The sequence below is a fragment of the Gossypium arboreum genome, chromosome 2 (genome assembly GCF_025698485.1).
Source record: "Gossypium arboreum isolate Shixiya-1 chromosome 2, ASM2569848v2, whole genome shotgun sequence".
In the NCBI taxonomy this organism is placed as follows: domain Eukaryota; kingdom Viridiplantae; phylum Streptophyta; class Magnoliopsida; order Malvales; family Malvaceae; genus Gossypium; species Gossypium arboreum.
This window is the reverse complement of record NC_069071.1, coordinates 3,078,061-3,097,196: the sequence shown is the minus strand read 5'-3', so window position 1 is coordinate 3,097,196 and position 19,136 is coordinate 3,078,061. Positions and strand designations below refer to the sequence as shown.

The 19,136-nt window shown below is 34.0% G+C and overlaps 2 protein-coding genes and 1 long non-coding RNA gene across 6 annotated transcripts; 1 reads left to right on the top strand and 2 right to left on the bottom strand.

Annotated features, from left to right (window-relative positions):
- Positions 1-738: 738 nt before the first annotated feature.
- LOC108467082 (U-box domain-containing protein 4-like) lies at positions 739-5,252 on the bottom strand. Of its 2 annotated transcripts, XM_017767574.2 has the most exons (5): positions 4,494-5,252; positions 3,434-3,717; positions 2,923-3,039; positions 1,175-2,665; positions 739-1,073 (listed from the first exon to the last, which is right to left on the bottom strand). In XM_017767574.2, exons 2-5 carry the CDS (start codon positions 3,704-3,706, stop codon positions 1,017-1,019), a joined length of 1,938 nt encoding a protein of 645 aa, XP_017623063.1. In that variant the 5' UTR covers positions 3,707-3,717; positions 4,494-5,252; the 3' UTR covers positions 739-1,016. The 2 variants fall into 2 exon arrangements, with proteins under 2 accessions (XP_017623063.1, XP_052879630.1); XM_053023670.1 differs by having other exon boundaries at positions 3,434-5,252.
- On the bottom strand, positions 4,868-9,767 carry LOC108467081 (aspartic proteinase 36-like). Of its 3 annotated transcripts, none has more exons than XM_053023668.1 (13): positions 9,341-9,767; positions 9,104-9,224; positions 8,095-8,522; positions 7,830-7,986; positions 7,474-7,556; positions 7,243-7,345; positions 6,985-7,057; positions 6,605-6,802; positions 6,271-6,395; positions 6,026-6,127; positions 5,848-5,945; positions 5,304-5,439; positions 4,868-5,210 (listed from the first exon to the last, which is right to left on the bottom strand). In XM_053023668.1, the coding sequence occupies exons 1-13, from the start codon at positions 9,634-9,636 to the stop codon at positions 5,130-5,132; spliced, it is 2,001 nt and encodes a 666-aa protein (XP_052879628.1). In that variant the 5' UTR covers positions 9,637-9,767; the 3' UTR covers positions 4,868-5,129. The 3 variants fall into 3 exon arrangements, with proteins under 3 accessions (XP_052879628.1, XP_052879627.1, XP_052879629.1); XM_053023667.1 differs by having other exon boundaries at positions 7,830-8,003; positions 8,103-8,522; XM_053023669.1 differs by having other exon boundaries at positions 4,868-5,439.
- Positions 9,768-14,726: 4,959 nt separating this feature from the next.
- On the top strand, positions 14,727-15,475 carry LOC128285519 (uncharacterized). Its single transcript, XR_008275956.1, has 2 exons — positions 14,727-14,813; positions 15,267-15,475. It is a non-coding gene; the product is annotated as an uncharacterized LOC128285519 (long non-coding RNA).
- The last annotated feature ends 3,661 nt before the right edge of the window (positions 15,476-19,136 follow it).

Genomic DNA, 19,136 nt, shown 5'->3' with positions numbered 1-19,136 from the left:
AAATTTGACTGAAATAGGAGTCATACTCAACAAGCACCAATAGTAATCTCAATTAATTATTAACAAAGAGTCACTATTATTCAAGCATCTATTCATAATAATTATGTTTATTGTTAAAAGATGTGAGTAAGGTGACTATCCATTCGATAATTATTAACAAATATATTATATAAAAAATAAAGTTAAACTACACTCAAAGTCACTAAACTATTAATAAGTTTACACTTTGGTCATTCACTTTCAAAAAATTACAAAATGATCACTAAATTATTTTGAAAATTTTCATTTAGATCAATGAACTATCCAAAAATTTATATGTAAATCCCTAGGTAGTTAAGTTTTTTTTTTTTTTAAGTCTAACTAGTAAGCTCCAAGTGACGATTCGACAATCAATACCCATCGATGAGTAGAAAAACATACCTTAGGTCCACGTTAATCTAATAGTTAATGTCAAAGATTGGAAAAGAAAGTTATTTAAATTTTGGTTTACAGATTCATGATGTTCAAATTTGATTGATGGAGAAAAACTAAATTGTAGAATAGAAAGGAAATGAGGGCTTTTGATTAGTATAGGCAGTGCGAACAAAAAAAGACATATAACAATGACTTTAACAACCCAATGACTTAAAAAAAACTTTCGAATAATTTGGTGACCATTTTGTAACTTTTTGAAGTTGAGTAACTAAAACATAAATTTATTAATAATTTAGTAATCTTGAATATAGTTTACTCAAAATATACATATCAAACTCAAATAATGCTTTGATTGAAAGGGTAAAATTAAATATGTTAAAAGATTACGGTGTCTGACCTTATCCTATATATGTATTTTTCTAAATTATATATAAAAATATGCAAAGGCCAAAACACACTCATAATAATATTTGTTACAAATTTTTGGCAATTTTTCAATTAAGTTGAAACTCAACTAATCAATAACAAAATAAAGGGAAATAAATAGATCATAAATTTTCAGAACTTGCTTGCCTGCAAAGAAACTAAGCAATAGCTTACATTCAAATCGATCTGAATATTCGATAGTGCCTTTGGAAGTAGCTCAGAAGTGCCTGTGCCTGTAAGGACCAGAAGCTTTATGATATATATATAACTTTTTGGAGTTAAAGAAAGGAGGTGATTTAGAAAAGAGAGAAAACCCGGCAGAAGCGGTATATACCTTCTCTTTGGCTCTCTGGGTGCCGGACTGGGACAATGCCACTAGTGGTGGAACAGCTCCTTCTTGCAGCACCATCATGCAAAACCTACTACTGTTTGTGCAGAGCTGTAAAAGAGCAGCAGTAGCATTTGCCTTTCCTCTTGCTGAACCCAATTCAACAACCTCAACCAGTAAGGGAATTCCACCCTCCTGCCCAATTGCAGTCCTCCCTTCAAAAGTTGTAGCAAGACTTGCCAAAACAGCTACTGCCTTATCGACCATTCCAGCTGCTGGGTGCATCAAATGGACAAGGTATCTTACAGCACCGGCTTTTACAATTCGGGCCTTGTTTTCATGAAATATTGATAGATTAAACAAGGCTGTCGCTGCATCTTTCTTTCCTCGAGGAGTACCATTTCCCAGCAAATCAACAAGAGGCCTGATTGCCCCAGACCTTCCGATCCTGACTTTGTTATCCTCAATGACTGAAAGACTGAAGAGAGTGGCAGCCGAGTTTTCTTTAGCTTCAGGACTTCCTGTCTTGAGCACATGAATCAGAGGCTCAATAGCATTTGCATCAGCAATTGCTGTTTTGTTGTTATCAATATTTGATAGGTTGAGAAGTGCTGTAACAGAATTTTCCTGAGTCTTTGTATCTGGTGAATTAAGTAAATCAACTAACAAGATAATCGCCCCACAGTTTGCTATTATAATCCGATTATCCCTATTCTGCTTGGCAAGTAACCGGAGTTGAGCTGTGGCCACCCTTTGAGTATCAGTTGATGTACTCTTCAAGTCCTCAACCAACTTCTTAACCTTAGATACACGAGGCGGATAGACCTGATTTAAAGTGGACTCCACGAGATCAGGCAACTTCACATTGTTGGATTTACTCTTCAAGTCCTCAACCAACTTCTTAACCTTAGTTGCACGAGGCGGATAGACCTGATTTAAAGTGGACTCCACGAGATTAGGCAACTTCACATTGTTTAACTCGCACCAGTTTGCAATCAGTGCCTTCATTGTGTAATTAGGTATAAAAAGGGTATGAACCAAAGTCTGCCATGTCTTGGGGCACACGGTGAGCCCAAGATCAAACCATTTCTTGATGAAAGACCGCTCATAGGTTTGTCCTGATGCCACAATCACCGGATCAGTCATTAGCTCTAGGGAAAGGGGGCAGATGAAATCAAGAGGTGTGGGAACTGAGCTACAGGTCGGAGATTGTTTTTTTAAGAAAAGGCAATGATGCATGTTAGTTATAAGAGCAATAAGCTGATCAATACAATCAACTTCTGCAAGTTTTTCAGCTTGTGCAGTGTTCTCCTTCAACTTTTCAAGGGCAACAGCCTCTATCAGAACCTCCATGTTTGAATTCAAGCTCAAGCTCTCAGCAATTCTCAATAGTATTTCTGAGCTTGGCCCAAAATTACCCACTTGATCCCTTTTTGCTTCCTTAATGACAGATGACGTTTGTTCATATCCTACATGCTTAATTTTCTGCAAGTGGAGCTGTGATCAATCATACCAATTGTTAAACCTCTGGCATGATTCTTTAAACCCAGAAATCAAATAAAAAGGATATCTATTTATTTTCTCACATCCTAAAACTTTGCGGATTAGATGTCATTCACCATCCAATAGATGACCTCTCATCTTGGTAAAAACCTTTGGTAATCATTGAGAGAATACGGTAATTATACTCTCTACTTATAAATACAAAAACAAAATATAAGCTTTAACTTCAATAACTTGGAGTTGTAAATTACCTCGAGAGATGCTGAACTCAATTCATAAGGAAGATGCTGATGGGAAGACTTTAAGACCCGGAATATGTCCAAGCAAGAATTTCGAATCTCTGATATCAATGACTCAACTTGCAGAACCTAGACATAAAATGGAAGAGAAGGTGGTTATCGGAGGCAATTCTTCCCCTTTCCTCAAACATTCAACAATCAGGACTTTGGGGCTAAACTTATTCTGAAAACTACAGGTTCCAGTAACTACTCTTACGAGACACATGTTAAAGTTCTATGTTTGACCAAATGGGCAGAACATATGTCTGATTAGCTATTGCACAAAAATTAAGTGTAAAATGACAGCATTAATCTACAACAAGCATCATGAAAGGAAATCTTATTGCTGCCAAGAGTAACTGATCAAAGCTTCATCATATCAAGGAGTATGTCAATGGAAAAAAGGTAAGTTTAGGTACTTCTCCCGGCTGCAACTACAAGAAAATTTCGAAGTAGTGAACTGAAAATATAACTTGTAACATACAAAGTAAGCTTTACTCGAAAGGGGTTGCCATCTTTCAAATTGCTGTAGCAGTTCTTCTACAGAGACACCTAATTCTTTAAATTCCTTGCTAAGCACTTCATCAGAGGTAATTTCTGAATCAAAGATTGCATTAAGAATTATGGGCTTCAACACCTTTAGTATCTCTTCTGCTCCCTGGTAGTATTTCTGAACTGGTTCTGAGTTAATGTTCTCCGAAGATGACAAATTTAAGAAAGAGGAAATGTCTCTAAGAAGTGTTTCTAACAAAGACATCTCCGTATAATCTGTTTCAAAAAAAAAACAAAAGAGTCAAGAGAGACAAAAAGTAAGAAAGAGGACAAGATTATAATAAATTCATCAGGTGTTAGACATTTAGTCCCACCTGAGATACAAAAACAAATAAACTAATGTTATTGAATTGACATGACAAGATTTAGGCAAACATATAATGAAGTATACGGGGTTTAAAAACTTTTTGGAGCCATTACGGTTTGATCATTCCTAGCTTGTCAGTAACTTTAAGTAATAATACACACTCTTAATTCAAGCAAAAAGTAACACTGTCACATTCACAATGTGACAAACATATTTATAAAAACCTAGTATAAATGACAACTAAAGCTTTGGTTGCATGGTAAAATACAAATATTGAAAAATTATAAAAGCCTAGGTTCAAAATGCTATTGTGTATGTTTTTCTATTTTACTATATAAAATGATAAAAACACCTTAAAAATAACTCATAAAGTAAGAATATTTTCGTAATTTACTAATTGAATTAGACACAATTGGTGTCCAATTGACTTTGTGACACCAACTCAATAAAAAGTATATATACAGAGTCATTTAGTTTTTCCATTCTTGATTTTGTTTCAGAATTTCAGATATTTGTGTGTCAGGTGTATAGTGGTATACACAACAAAGGAGAGAGAAATAAAAATCAGACATGAACCTAAATGCATATATCAAAATTAAAAGTGAAATGAACTCAGTAGTAAGCAAATATTCCACAGTAAAGCAAAAATGAAAAAGTAAACATAAAGAAAAAGAAGAAAGGGTACCTAAATGCAGCTTTGAATTCCGGGATTTTGGATGTTTTTCTTTTTGGTCTCTAAATCTAAATAAGAAGAAAAATAAATAAATAATAACCAGTGTTGACTATTCTGAGGCTGGGACTTACAGTCTTTTTCTTCGAGTGTTCCTTTTTTTTTCTTTGTTTTTTATTTGACTACTCTGATGCTGGGTCCCTTTTTTTTTTTTTTTTTGCCTTTTAGGATTAAATATTTGGGGATTTAGTTAAATAAATTTGTTATTTTATTGTTTGCTGAGGATGTTGCTTAGTAGGAGAGCGGAAATTTCTCGTCATCTTGGAATTTGTTCTACAGAAGTAAATGTCTATACATTTTCGTTTATCCACTAAAAAAATTCAATAAAATATTCAAAGACAAATTTCATTTGAACATGATATAACACTAAACCGCTTATAACAATGCATTTAACAACTATAAGTTTATAAATAATAAACAATATTCAGAAAAATATATATGAATTTAAAGCAAAATTGGCTAAAACTTTTAACTTAAAAAGTACCCAAATTTCATTTTTAACTATAACCAAGACTATAATTACTGAATGGGGAGTTTTTTTTTTTTTTTTGTTCACTTTGCATGTTAGAATATTATTAACATGCGAACTTTTCAATGCAGAACTTCCCTGTAATCGAACAAAACTTCAGACCAATGAATGATGCTGCTGCAGAACCCAGAGCTTAAACCTGTCTGAAAAAAAAAAATCTTATTTCAGAATAAAAACCAAGCAAAAATGGGTTTTCAAGACTCTAGTGGCTGGAGTTCTTGCTCTGGAACAGCTACATGAACAGGTTTATATGAATTGATATTTCGTTGTCTGTGTCTCCAGATAACCCATGCTGCAGAAGCTGATAATCCGACAATTATTACGATGATAATAGATAAAATAACCGTTGAATAATGTTTCTGCCGCCATGGTCTGTATCATTTCAGACGAAAAAATCACGTTAGAGCTTATAACATGTCATGAAATGCTAAGTTTTTTAATAAAAGTTCACCAAAGACATCACAGTAAAATGAAATTCTCAACAAATACGACATTTGAGGTAGCACAGGCCGTGGCTATGACTGTAGTAACTCAAAAGAGAGATTGGATCATGAAGTGGATTAGACGTTCGTATTTAGTCTTTATTTATGTATCTTGCATGCATACACTGTAACAAAGTGTTCTTAGAGAAAGGCATTCTCAGTTCAACAATGTTAGAATAGACGATTTTTATGAGTAACATTTTGTTACAAAAGACTCTTCATTTTTTCAATGATATTTATGCTCATCTTATACCACGAGACAAAGTAAGAACCAGGCCTCTAGAAAACGGAAACTTACTGTTGAGAATTTGGCTTAACTTTCCATTGCACCAACTTATAATTTCCAAAGGTAACAGGAAACTTCACACGATGTTCAGCAAGCAGGGAAATTATACTCTGTAAGCAGAAACTCGTCAAGAAAACAACTATACTTTTGTATGTTAGAAGGAATTGCAGTTATCTAAACAAACACTTACGATTGCAGTAACATTAGAAATGTAGGTTGATGATTCTGAAGGGACTATGGCCCATCTGACGAGAGAACTGTTTCCTTCTGATGTAAAATTCAATAAACGAACCTGAAATCATCCAAAACATTTCCTTAAGTCCATGAAGGTAGAAAACTTAAAAATTCTTTCAGTAGTTAACATGTTCTGCATTAATAGTTCACCAATGACTGCCATCAAATGCTTCTGAATTTTGAGTCGGCATTAGTTTTAACCTGTGAAGCATTAATTTCTAGCTCTATAGCAATGAAGTCAGTAAGTTCGTTGATGCGAGGCTTTAGATATGAATTGTTGATGCTCAGTGACATATCCAATCTAATTTCACCAATTTGAATTTCCCCTGTTCAATATTAAGGAAATGTCATCAGAAATGCATGATAAATCCTGATTTTACACCAGAATGTCGATTAGAAAGCACAATTAATAAAAGCATTGATCATACGTGTTATTTTTTCAGTAAAATAAACAGAGGAATGGAGTCGTAATCCTATAATGAGTTCAAATACAACGAGACCAAATAAGGTCCTCTGATAACCATGGTTACTGTACCTGGAAGAGCATAGCGTGATGATCCACCAGCAGCTGATGTAGTTGGCGATTCTACAGTTGAATTATCCTTCCCACTAGAAGAAGAAGATCCACCGGTTCTGTGAAGCCTTTCCGATATCTCAGAACAATTAGTCTTCCAAAATCCAATCTTTGAATGCTCACGGTCGTATGTAACAAGAGTATTACGAACAATGATTCCTATTAGAGAACCAATTACAAACAAGAAAATAACAAAATCAATCCCACATTTTTTATGGCATCACACTGAAACTTTTGAATTGAAATCGGAGATATCTGCCAATGTTTGCCAAAGAGTCATGTTAAAGCTTAAAAGGAATGACATCAAAACACAAGTTATCTGAAACTTAGGCTTAACATACCTCCCAGAAGGGTAGTCAGGTCCTTTTCATTTTGGAAGATCCCAAGGCAATATGAGCCACGAACCTTTGAATGCTTTATCAATATAACATGTAGAAAATTGCTAGTCACATAGTGAACATTGAGGACAGAACAAAATTCTCAGTTGAACTCAAACCTAATGCTTCCTAAACTAACTTCAAGTACAACCTCAAGAAGGAGCTGTTTAGAAATAAAGTTGTTCAATCAACAGAAAAGCAATCGCAGAGTGAAAAACTTACCCGAAATAAATAATTCTCAGGTGATAGCAATAACTTTTTCTGATTGCCAAATACCAATTCAACCGTTGGAAATATTTTTGAGAGCTCTGACACATTGACATTACTGAAAGCAGAAAACAGATTCTAACAGTTAAAAGTTAATAGCATTGCAAAGATAATCAATCAATTTTCACAATAAGTTAACTAAAAACCGCTCAATTTTTGTGTTGTGGAACTTAGTACATGTAATACCTGCTACCGCTGGAAAAGCATATATCAATGTAATTTGGATCAGGGCCGCGGATCTGCTTTAAGCTATCAAGTTCCTTTATAATCTGAAGAAAAAAAGGTTGCAAATATGAGATACAAGGCAAGAAGAATCAACACAATAAAATGCCAAGTTTTAAGGTTTGACTGTTAAAAGGTCAACCTGTAAGCATTTTCACGCCTTTAAAACCTTGCATTTCAGTTGAATATGTAGAATTAGAATAAAACTCCAAAGATCCCCCATAAATTAATGCAAGGAGATAAAGAGGGTCCAGTAAGAACACACATAGGCCGAGCTACAACTTTAACAACTATAATTATTTATGGGAGTTGAATCTTACAGCATTCTTGAATGCCACAAATGCTGCTTCCGGTAGATATGCATATGTTGTACCACTATCCAAAACAGTTCCGTGTTTTTCATCAAAGATGCTAGGGTCCAAAGGTAGCTGCTTCCCGGCAACATGTATCTCTTTCAAATCAATGTTGTAATATGGACTGTTGCCATCCCGAAACTAGAGTAAATGCGTCAGGCATATCGAATATATTTGTTAGGAAGTTGATGACGTATTCTATCTCTAAGATAAATTGTTTACAAAAACATACCTACGTACAGGATCTGAATGAGTAAAGAACATGTCCGACGGGGCAGATATACCACCAAGAACCATAGCACCCCCGCCAATATCCATCCCACCATAACATAATGAGAACGAATCACTAATCACACCTTTTTCAACAAGTTGATCAACTACACTGAGATCGCCACGGCCCAATCCCATAATGCCATCAGCACGTTGACTGTAAAGGTCACCGGTTTCCTCATTTTCACAACCAAAAACAGCACGCTGGGGCACAAGTTCACTTTGATTCCCAAACGACAAGATATCCTCCCCAAGGACACCTCTACTGCTACTCATTTCAGCATACTGTCTCTCGTATATGCATTGCACCCTGCTCTTGTCACAATTGCAATCCGAATTGCACTTTACAGATTGGTAAGTACTGGACGACTCGGGCTGGAACTTTGGATCCTGATTAAAAGAAATAAGGGAACCTATTAGCTTAACCACCTATAAGTTTTTACAGAATCAACATAATGAAAAACCATTCCACTGAAAACTGCTACGAGTATCCTGAAAAAGGCTGCATAGCTACTTGCTTCTTGTATCCTAAAACAAAATTGCTATAAAACAAATAGTATAATATTTAACTAAAAAGCAAACAGCTGACTAACATGTAAAGCAAATTCAAAAGGTAATTATTATATAACTAAAAATAAATCCATGCAATGTTCCATCATATTAGTGAAGTAACTTTTTACATTTAAATTCTTTTAAATGCATCGTTTGCTTTTTACATCTTAACAAAACTTTCAATTTTGCTACTGAAAGCAGAAGCAACCACCGGGTAAAGCCTAAACTATTTCAAAGAGTAGAGTAATGCTTAAGAAACCAAAGAGGAGCTTTCTAGTAAGATCTAATCTAGTATGTTTCGAATATGCTAAAAAGCACATAAAATGTTGAAAAAAGAGAAGCAATATCCATTAATGTAATTCGAATGGGAAGAAGAGGCAAAGCGATTGAAATGATCACATCACATCACAAGAGATCACCTGGTGTCTACCACATTGTTCGCACGTAGCACAAGGAACGTAAGTAACAGTACTTCCAGTATCCACTATAAGCGCAAATCTCTGCGGAGGTGTCCCGATCCATAGCCGAGTAGTGTAATACCTTCGGGAATTTCAGTCCTCGAAAATCTCGGTTAAAAAGAAAAGAGGAAACAAAACGATTTAAAATGAAATACTAGTATTGATGATAATCATAACATTATATAATAACACTAGTACCCGTTGAGGAGGAGATCATCGTAGAGTCGCATGCGAGCGTTTGGATTGGAAGACTTAGAGTCGGATCTCAAGAGGTGGCGACGAGTGTTCTGAAATGAGCTAGAGGGATTCTTGGGAGAAGGAAATAGGGGGAGGATCATGGAAGGACGGGCGCCGCGGTGAGGAGAAGGGAGGAGAAGTGGTGGTGGTGGTGGTGGTGGTGGTGGTGGTGAAGTGGGAGGATTCGATTGGGAGAGAAGAAAGAGGAGGGAGAAAGCGACGGTAGCGGCGGTGAGGTTAACGAGCGCTGGTTCCATGACAGCGAGTACAGTGGCTCGTGGCTGAGGAGAAAGGATTTGAATTTGAAGGAAGCTCGAGAGCTGAAAAGAGAAGATGGGAAGACTCAGTGTGGTTCGTACCAAAAATAAAGTTCGTAACTTCGCTCCGAAATGATAAAGTAGCCAAAAAGAAAATGTTAAAATATTCAATAAGTCCTTAATACTTTTCATAAATTAAAATTGTAGTTTTTATACTTTTATTTTTAGGAATTTAATTTCTCCACTTTTCAAAGATGTTGTAATGAATTTAAATCTAAAAAATAAATTTAACAGTGCTAAAAATTTAATCTGAATTTTAAATTTGAAAAAAATACTAAATTACTATGAATAGAAGTACAGAGAATAATTTACAACAAAAAAAAAGTACAGAGAATAATTCTTAAAATACAGGGACTCGTAGCATATTTTAACCAAAAGAAAATGTGTGCATAGATCATAATAACGATGTCGTTTATTTATTTGGTTTATAAAAAGTGAAGTTCAATTTTGATCCGTTTTGGGATCCGGGTCTATTTGTTATGTAATATTGGACTCTTAACTTTTCCTAAACTCGTAAGCCTATTTTTCATTTTCTTTGTTTCTTTTCACTTTATTATTTATTTATTTAGGTTCTTGCCTTACATGCTAGAACTTTAGTCTAGCAAATCACACGACTTTATGTGAGAACTTAACTTTAAATTCGTCTAAGTTAGCTTTACTCTTAAAAAAATGAGAATTCATAAAAGAAATTCTCTAAGACACTGAAATTTAGCGAAAGCAAACAAAAAGCGAAGAAGCAACAAACGAACAAAAAAGGCCACAAGAAAGTAATGCACAAAGTTTTTGAGTAAATACTCTCAAAAGTATTTGATTACTCAATAATGGGATGATTATGAATGAGGGGGAAAATCTCTACTTATAATTAAGTTCCCCCATATACAATGGTACAATTTAAATTACATCGACGACTAAGATCAATTCCTATCTACAAGATAAGAGTCTTAAGGGATTTAAAATTTATACAATCTTATCTAAGTAGAAGGGTTTTTCCATTTGTTCTAAGAATTGGACTAGTTCAACTGGGTTAAATGAACCTTGTTTAACCAATTGACCTCCAAGGGTTGTTTTGTATGCTTTGATGTAACAGCCTAATTTTCAGTGGTGTCTGAAATGGTGATTTGAGATCACTAAATCCGACAAGTAAGATTGAACAAGATAGTAATTTGACATTTATGAGTCAAGCAAGAATTTAGAAGAATTTTTGAATTGATGAATTTAGTGAATTAAAAGAATTTATTAGGTCAAATGGGTCAAAAAAAGAGGTATCAAGACCTCGAATTTGAAAACCGAGCCATAAATATTTTTATAAATATTTATGGAGTGTCATTTAGTTAGTATTAAAGTTTGGTTGAGAAATTTTAACGTTTGGGTAGTCAATTAATTAAAAAGGACTAAATTGTAACAAATGCAAAATTTTTCAAAAGAATTAAATAGCTCAAGTGTTAAAATAAAGAGGATTTAAAGGGCAATTAAGCCTAAAAGTAAATAGGCTGGACGGCAAGGGCAAGAAAATCAGCAGAAAAAAAGGGAAATAAGGGTAAAATTGGAAATTTTATAATTTTAACATACAAAATAAGGACAAAATTGAAAAATCTAGAGATCTCTTCATATTTTCTCAGCCAAAACGCCATATAAGGTCTGGATAAAGCTGGTTTTTCATCTTTTTAAATCATGTGAGTTTAATTCTTGCTTTTTCTTGATAATTTTTATGTTTTTATGACTTTTACAATTAGGTCCACTTATAGAATTCATTAGTTTTTGATTTTATGGGTGAAATTGGAAGTTACCCTGGATGGTTAAGGGAATTTTATGATGAAATATTATGAAATTTAAGTTCTAATTTCATATTAAGGTGGTTTTATTAAGTGATTTTGATAGAAAATGGTATTTAGGACCTAATTGTGAAAAAGTTGTGAATTGAAGGTTGGTGTTGAAATTCATAATATCAAAGGTTTTGAAATAGTTTATAATGATAAAATAAAGTGTTAATTGATAAAAATTAGTTTAATTGATAGGTGAATTGAGTAGGGACTAAATTGTAAAAATTATAAATTTTGGGGCAAAAGTGAAATTTCAAAATTTGAAGAGCATAAATTGTGAAGTGAAATAGAAATCAAATAAATGCTAATGAGTCGAAATATTTTATATTATAGATCAAGAATCCAAAGAAGAACGAGGAAAAGAAAAAGTTGCGAAATAGTCCTTAATTTCAATATATTCTACAAATCAGCCGAGTAAGTTCATATGATTGAATTTAGATGTTTATTTGTGAATGATTGAATGATATAATGTGTTATTATATATGAATTTGATGTGGGATTGTGAAAATTTTGTTAATGAAAGAATAAATATGGAAATACAAATTAGGAAAAACGCAGGATTGAGTACGTTCATATCGTGACATGTGATGAATTGACGGATAAGACCATGGTTGTTTCATGACAAAGTGTGAAATGTAGGATGGTATCATCCATACTGAGTTGTGAAATGTAGGTATGGTATTATCAAATCTATACTGAGTTAAGAAACGTAGGTATGGCATTTCCCATACCGAGTTGTAAAATGTAGGTATGGCATTTCAATGAGAAAAACCATACTGAGTTATGAATCGTGGCACTGAAGAACGGCGTACTCAATTTCGTAAGCCGTTTCCTAATTTGATAATAAGTAATACAAGAGAAGTGAACCAAATGAAAGAGATTGAGTAGTTGTTAATGTTGAGCTCAACTGTAACACCCCTCGCCCGCATCCGACGCCGGGACGGGGTTCGAGGTGCTACCTGACTTTTACTAACACTTCCATACTAATCAGGGCCATGAAATCTCAAATAATTAAAAACTTTTATTTTGACATACAATCATCCCATATCACGGACTTACGAGGCCCAAAACATACATCCGGAGTGGTTCGGGACCCAACCGAGAACTCATGAAAAACTTAGAAAATCTCTTGCATCAAGGCTTCATACGCCCGTGTGGGTATAGAGCACACCCAGTATGCTAGGGACACGCCTGTCCCAAACCCGTACAAAAACACGGACAAATACAAGGCTATTTTCCAAGCCATTTTGTCACACTCACAATAGATACACGCATACTTATACAATAACATACAACATGGCAAAATTAGGTACTTAAACATTCCTAACATGTCATGATTATGGCAATTTCACATGCAATAGATATCATAGATTTTACTCACATCTTTACCACATTCATACTATAATCATTATAAACTCATCACATAATACCATAGCACATGCATGCATAATTAAAATAGATTTACAACCCCATAATCAAAATAGGCCAACACATATGGTTAAAGCCATATCACATACTCTAATATTTAAACTCCTATACATGCCATAGGCTCAAAGTACTTGAAATCACTACACCAATAGCGTTAGCTTGACAGTGTGATAATATCTCTAACGACCTCCAACCCGAGCTAACCTGGAAACTCTAGAAAACATGGGAAAGAAGAGGGGGGTAAGCTTTCTCTTAGTAAGTTCATATGAAAACAATAGGCACCCATTAACTTGTTTTATCAATGTTTACAACATATTCTCAAGTTCACTACAAGCTGTCTTTCTGAGCAATGGTCACTAAATTATTTATATCCGGAGCTACGAAACTCCGAATTAAGTTCTGTTAATTTTCCCTGAAACTAGACTTATTTTTATTTCTTCCATAAAATTTTAAGAATTTTTGGTTAAGCCAAATAGTACAATTTATTCCTCAAAGTTACCCCCGATTCACTTTGTCGTGATTCCAGACCCTTCTATACTAAAGTTCAATTATCTCATAGTACAAGACTCGAATAATGTTTTCGTCTATTTCTCTTGAAACTAGACTTATATTTATACTTACTAATTTTTTTCTAGAATTTTTTGGTTGGGCCAATTAGTACAGTTTATTAGTTAAAGTCTCCCTGTTTGAGGTATGACCACTCGACCCTGTGCACTACAAACCAAATTTCTCCTGTACAAAATTCCAACGACCATGGAATTTATTTCCCCTAAAAATAGACTCAATAAGGAATCCATGCATGTAAGGTATGACTCTTAATAATTTTTTTACAATTTTTTGTGAATTTATAAACTCAGAACAGGGGATCTCGAATTCATTCAGACCCTGTTTCACAAGAATTCAAATATCACACAATATGGAATTCTTTTTCTGGTGAAAAACTTCAGGCTATGTAGAGAATTGTGTACAGAGTTCACAGCAGTCTTTTGTTTATTCTTCCAAAGGATGTTAAATTGACTACCGGGTAAAGCCGATTATCAGATATATTCAAGATTATAATTGTTAGTGCTGACATTGAAAGAGAAAATTGAGAAATGATTAGTATGAATTTTGTATCGGGATGTCTCTCTTCTCCGGGAAATAAGAGATACCATAATGGATTGTGATAGATTGATGATAGTAGTCCGCATGACTATTTTGGTATATACAGAGGTATTGTTAGACGAATTGAGCCGAGAATTTTATGATAATTGTGGAAAGGTTACAGAAATCCTGAGTATCAGCTTCAGCTGAGTTGTTTTGTAAGTTTTGAGAAAAAGATATAAGTGACTCGTGAAAGTAGAGAGCAACTTTTTCTGGTAAGATTTTCGGGGACGAAAATCCCTAAATGGGAGAAGAAATGTAACAACCCGATTTTGGGCCTAGTCGGAACAGTGGTTTCGGGACCACTATTTCGAGGCCAGAGAAAATTATTTTAGTATTATTTTATGTGTTATAATATAATTTTATAAGTGCATGTAAATTTTGGTAAGTTAATTTTAGCAATTTCTAGTCCAATTTCGAAAAAGGACTAAATCGCGTAAAAGGTAAAAGTTGTGTTTTAATACCTAAAGGTGTTAAATTGCCTTGTATCTTAAATTGGGGGTATTTAAAGTGAAATTAGGCCATTAAAAGTGTGATGGCCGACCATGGGAGACAAAATTGTTGAAAAGTCAAAATTAGGTGAAATTTGGTCACCAATTTTGACTAGTTTTATTATTAACAAATCAAAAAGAAAAAGCTATCATTTTTCTCTTCTCCTTCACCGAAATATGCAGCAAAGAAAGGGATTTGAAGCTGGAAAATTTCAGCAACATATTTCCCTTGCTTGTAAGTGATTTTAATGTCTGTGCTCGATGATTTTTACATTTTTGGAACCCTTAAAGCATGAGCTTTCATAAATGATGAAGAGTCTAGGGTTTTTCCATGAGAGTAAATGTGTTGTTTGCTGTGTTTTTATGGAAGATTATGAGTCCTAGTTGTCTAATAAACAACTTTTGTGAAAGAAATTGCATGAAAACACCTTAAAAAGGGCTAGATTGCTAAGTTGTAAAATGAGTTGTAAATGTGTGAAATAGTTGAAATTATGAGTTGCTATAGATATGAAAATGGTTCATCTAGACTCAAGGAGTAAAGAAATGTGATAAAAATTATTTTACGAGCCTAGGGGTAATTTGGTAATTTTGGCAAAATATAGGGACAAAATTGTAAAAATTGCCCAAGTATGTCAATGGACTAATTTGATCAGTACATTGTTTTAATAAGTTGAATGTGATATTTTAGATGATGAAAATCGAGATTTGGACCTAGAACGGAAAGAAATCGATTAAGGGATAATTACAACTTTTTTTTCACCTTTGTGGTATCGAGGTAAGTTCATGTGTAAATAATGTAGCATAATTGTTATTTTTAAGTTATTGATGTTAAATATATGATATGCTGATTTCTATTATGAAATATATGCTTTGTGGTTATTTTCGAATAAAATGCAAGTTATGTGTATTATCTGTTAAATATAAAGTGCTACCGAGTATTGGTTTCGATATTTTACGGAAGATGGCAAGGAGATGTGTTCGAGGAAAATCCCATTTGAACCTTAGGAATAGATTAGGATACAAGTGACATATCACTAGGATGGTTGAGCAACCGAACTCGTTAAGTTGAGTCCGAGTTCACTTATGGATGCGAATGTTCGAACTCGTTGAGTTGAGTCCAAGTTCGTGAGATGTAATTAGGCACCCGAGCTCGTTGGGTTGAGTCCGAGTTCACTTATGGATGCGAACGCCCGAGCTCGTTGAGTTGAGTCCGAGTTCACTTATGGGCGGGTTAGATGGTAGCTTGGCTACATATGTGGCACTTATGTGCAAACTTTCCATGTATCCGAATTATATTCCGATGTATTCAACGGGTAAAATTCTACTCAAATGGAGGAATACTCGAGATAAAAGGGACGTGTTGGTAAATGTTGTGAAATGGATACTTTGAACAGTATGTACTTAACCTCGGGTTGAAAACTCGACATAACAACAATATGGTAAGATGATAAATGAAAATGTGATATGAATGTCTCGGTGATGATTATACAAACGATGTTGTATTAATTTTGTGAACAATGATCATGAATGAGTAATTTAGCCTTGATAGATTTGAGTTCTGCAGAGTGTAACTTTGAAAATACACTAAAAATAGTGGAAAATGAGTTAGAGGCAGAATAAAATATGGGATTAAAGCTTAATGAGTCTATTTTCACATGAAAGAAACAGGGGAAGAAAAAGAATTCCATATTGTGTGATATTTGAATTCTTGTGAAACAGGGTCTGAATGAATTCGAGATCCCTTGTTCTGACTTTAGAAATTCACCAAAAATTGTAAAAATCATCAATCAAAGACATTAAAATCACTTACAAGAAAGGGAAATATGTTGCTGAAATTTTCCAGCTTCAAAGCCCTTTCTTTGTTGCATATTTCGGTGAAGGAGAAGAGAAAAATTATAGCTTTTTCTTTTTGATTTGTTAATAATAAAACTAGTCAAAATTGGTGACCAAATTTCACCTAATTTTGACTTTTCAACAATTTTGTCTCCCATGGCCGGCCATCACACTTTCAATGGCCTAATTTCACTTTAAATACCCCCAATTTAATATACAAGGCAATTTAACACCTTTAGGTATTAAAACACAACTTTTACCTTTTACGCGATTTAGTCCTTTTTCGAAATTGGACTAGAAATTGTTAAAATTAACTTACCAAAATTTACATGCACTTATAAAATTATAATATAACACATAAAATAATACTAAAATAATTTTCTCTGGCCTAAAACTAGTGGCCCCGAAACCACTGTTCCGACTAGGCCCAAAATCAGGTTGTTACATCAACTATGTGAAGTATTATAACAGTGGCTGTGAATGGAAGGAAACTTAGTAAATGTTTCGGTATTTTTTGGAAATATTATGTTTGGTAAGCATTACTTTTAAACCTATGAACTTACTAAGTTTCAATAAGATTACTTGTATGTGTCTGATATTTTTATGTAGATTGAATTGAAGTGAAGTTGGTAGATCGGATCAACACAACAAGGCACACTATCCAGATCAATTCCGGTAGATTTTGTTTTATGTTAAAGATTTATATGGCATGTATACAGTTTAAATGAATTGAAGTAAAGATGTTATAAACTAGTTAACAATATTTTGTACTAAAATAGTTTTTGGTTAGTAACAGTAGTTTGACTTTGAAAATTCACCATAAATTATGAAAATCTAATTATAGGTTTAATAAGATATGAAATTAAATCCTATTGAATCTAGCTTCACATAGAAGAAACAATGTAAGCAAAAGACGTTCATATCATGAGATATTTGAATTTTTGTGAGATAAGATCAGAGTGATTTCGAGCTCCCCTGTTCTGACTTGTAAAAATCATTAAAAATTGTAAAAAAATAATTATGGGACATAATTTATATGGTTAGATTACTTAATGAGTCTATTTTTAGGATAAATAACCAATAACATTGTTTGAATTCTGTACAGAGATATAATTAAATTTTAGTGAAGAGCGGTCAGAACTGTTAAGCAGTGAAACATGAGAGATTTTAAAGAATAAACTGTACTTATTTGCTACACCAAAAATTTTTAAAATTTTATGGTAGGAAGATATGTGAGTCTAGTTTCAGGTAAAATTAGCAGATCTTAATTTGGAGTTTCGTAGCTCCAGATATAAATAATTTAGTGACTATAACTTGAGTGGACAGCTTTGATGTGAATATAGGTAAATAATGGGATTTTTGTATAATTATTTCGTAAACTTCGGTAACATCTTATAACCCTGTTCCGATGACGGATGAGGTTTAGGGGTGTTACATTTGGTCACGGGCTTTAATATGTTACCTTGACATTTTGCCCCACCCATTCTCATAACATGCTCATTGCGTCCTTGGAATGTCATTGGTCTAACTCGTCTCGAAACTAGCACAACACCTTGATCGATTCCCAACTGGTTTCTTTATCGAGTAATTCCCTCTCTTGGAACGCTTATCTTGGTTTATGTCTCCATCATCGTCTCATTCAAACTATATTACCTTTTTGTACATCTCAATTGTAAAAGATCACGGATTTTACTTGTCCTTATTGCGACTTACCTAAATGGAATCCCCTAGTCCTCACAAATAGGCTTTGACATGCCCACGTTGAACATTAGGTTAATCTTGAGTATTGTCACCAACTTAGGTTTGTAAGCTCCTCGGCTTACCCATTTTAGAACTCTAAAAGAGCCTTTGTGTCATTGTCAAGTCACTGGTAAGTCATAATGTAAAACACTAGAAAAGTGTTTGTGGTGTACCTCACTTGTAGCATTCACTCAATTTGCACCACTTATTTACTCACAAAGTTAGATGTACAATCCACCTCTCTCGTAGATGATATCCCTACTAATAATGCAACAGACTTTATGCTGATTTAATGTACCTTTAGCACAACGGGGTCTCTTTAGCACTCTGATTTACCAAATCAATATTCCCACCATACAGAACATCCTTGGCTAGCTAGATTATTGACAATACCTTGGTTCCACTCATCATGTCTCAACTCACCAACACAATGCATTGTTTTTGTCGAGTATCCAAGATACATATACAATCAAAAAAAGGAATCAACAGAGCATTATGTTGGAAAAAATCAAGTTTGAAAACAGTTGTACAAAAAAAAATTTAAAAACCAAGCTAGTTTGTGATATTTACAACAATAAACTTTTCCCAAAATCGCACTTACGTTTTGAGCTTGACATGTAACACCCAGACCTAGTGGGTTCTGGATCTGACGGATTCTAATATTGGTAAGTAAACTAACAAGTACACCGAAAGGTGTAGTACTATCTGCCCAACTGAGTACTTTTGGCGGGTAAGAGTGAACACATAGCTGACATTGGAATTTTGTGAGTTATTGTCTTAGGGAATGATGAAATGTTAAGAAGAGGAGTTTGGTAATATATTAAGGGATTTTAGGTAATTAGGTTATCGTCGAAAAGTATTGTATGTCGAATTCGATTAGTTATGGTACCGATTACGTTCTAACGTAATGGTTAGGAACGAACGATAGAATTTCTTATATATATATATATATATAATGTTGGACGTTTGTACACGTTTCCTCACT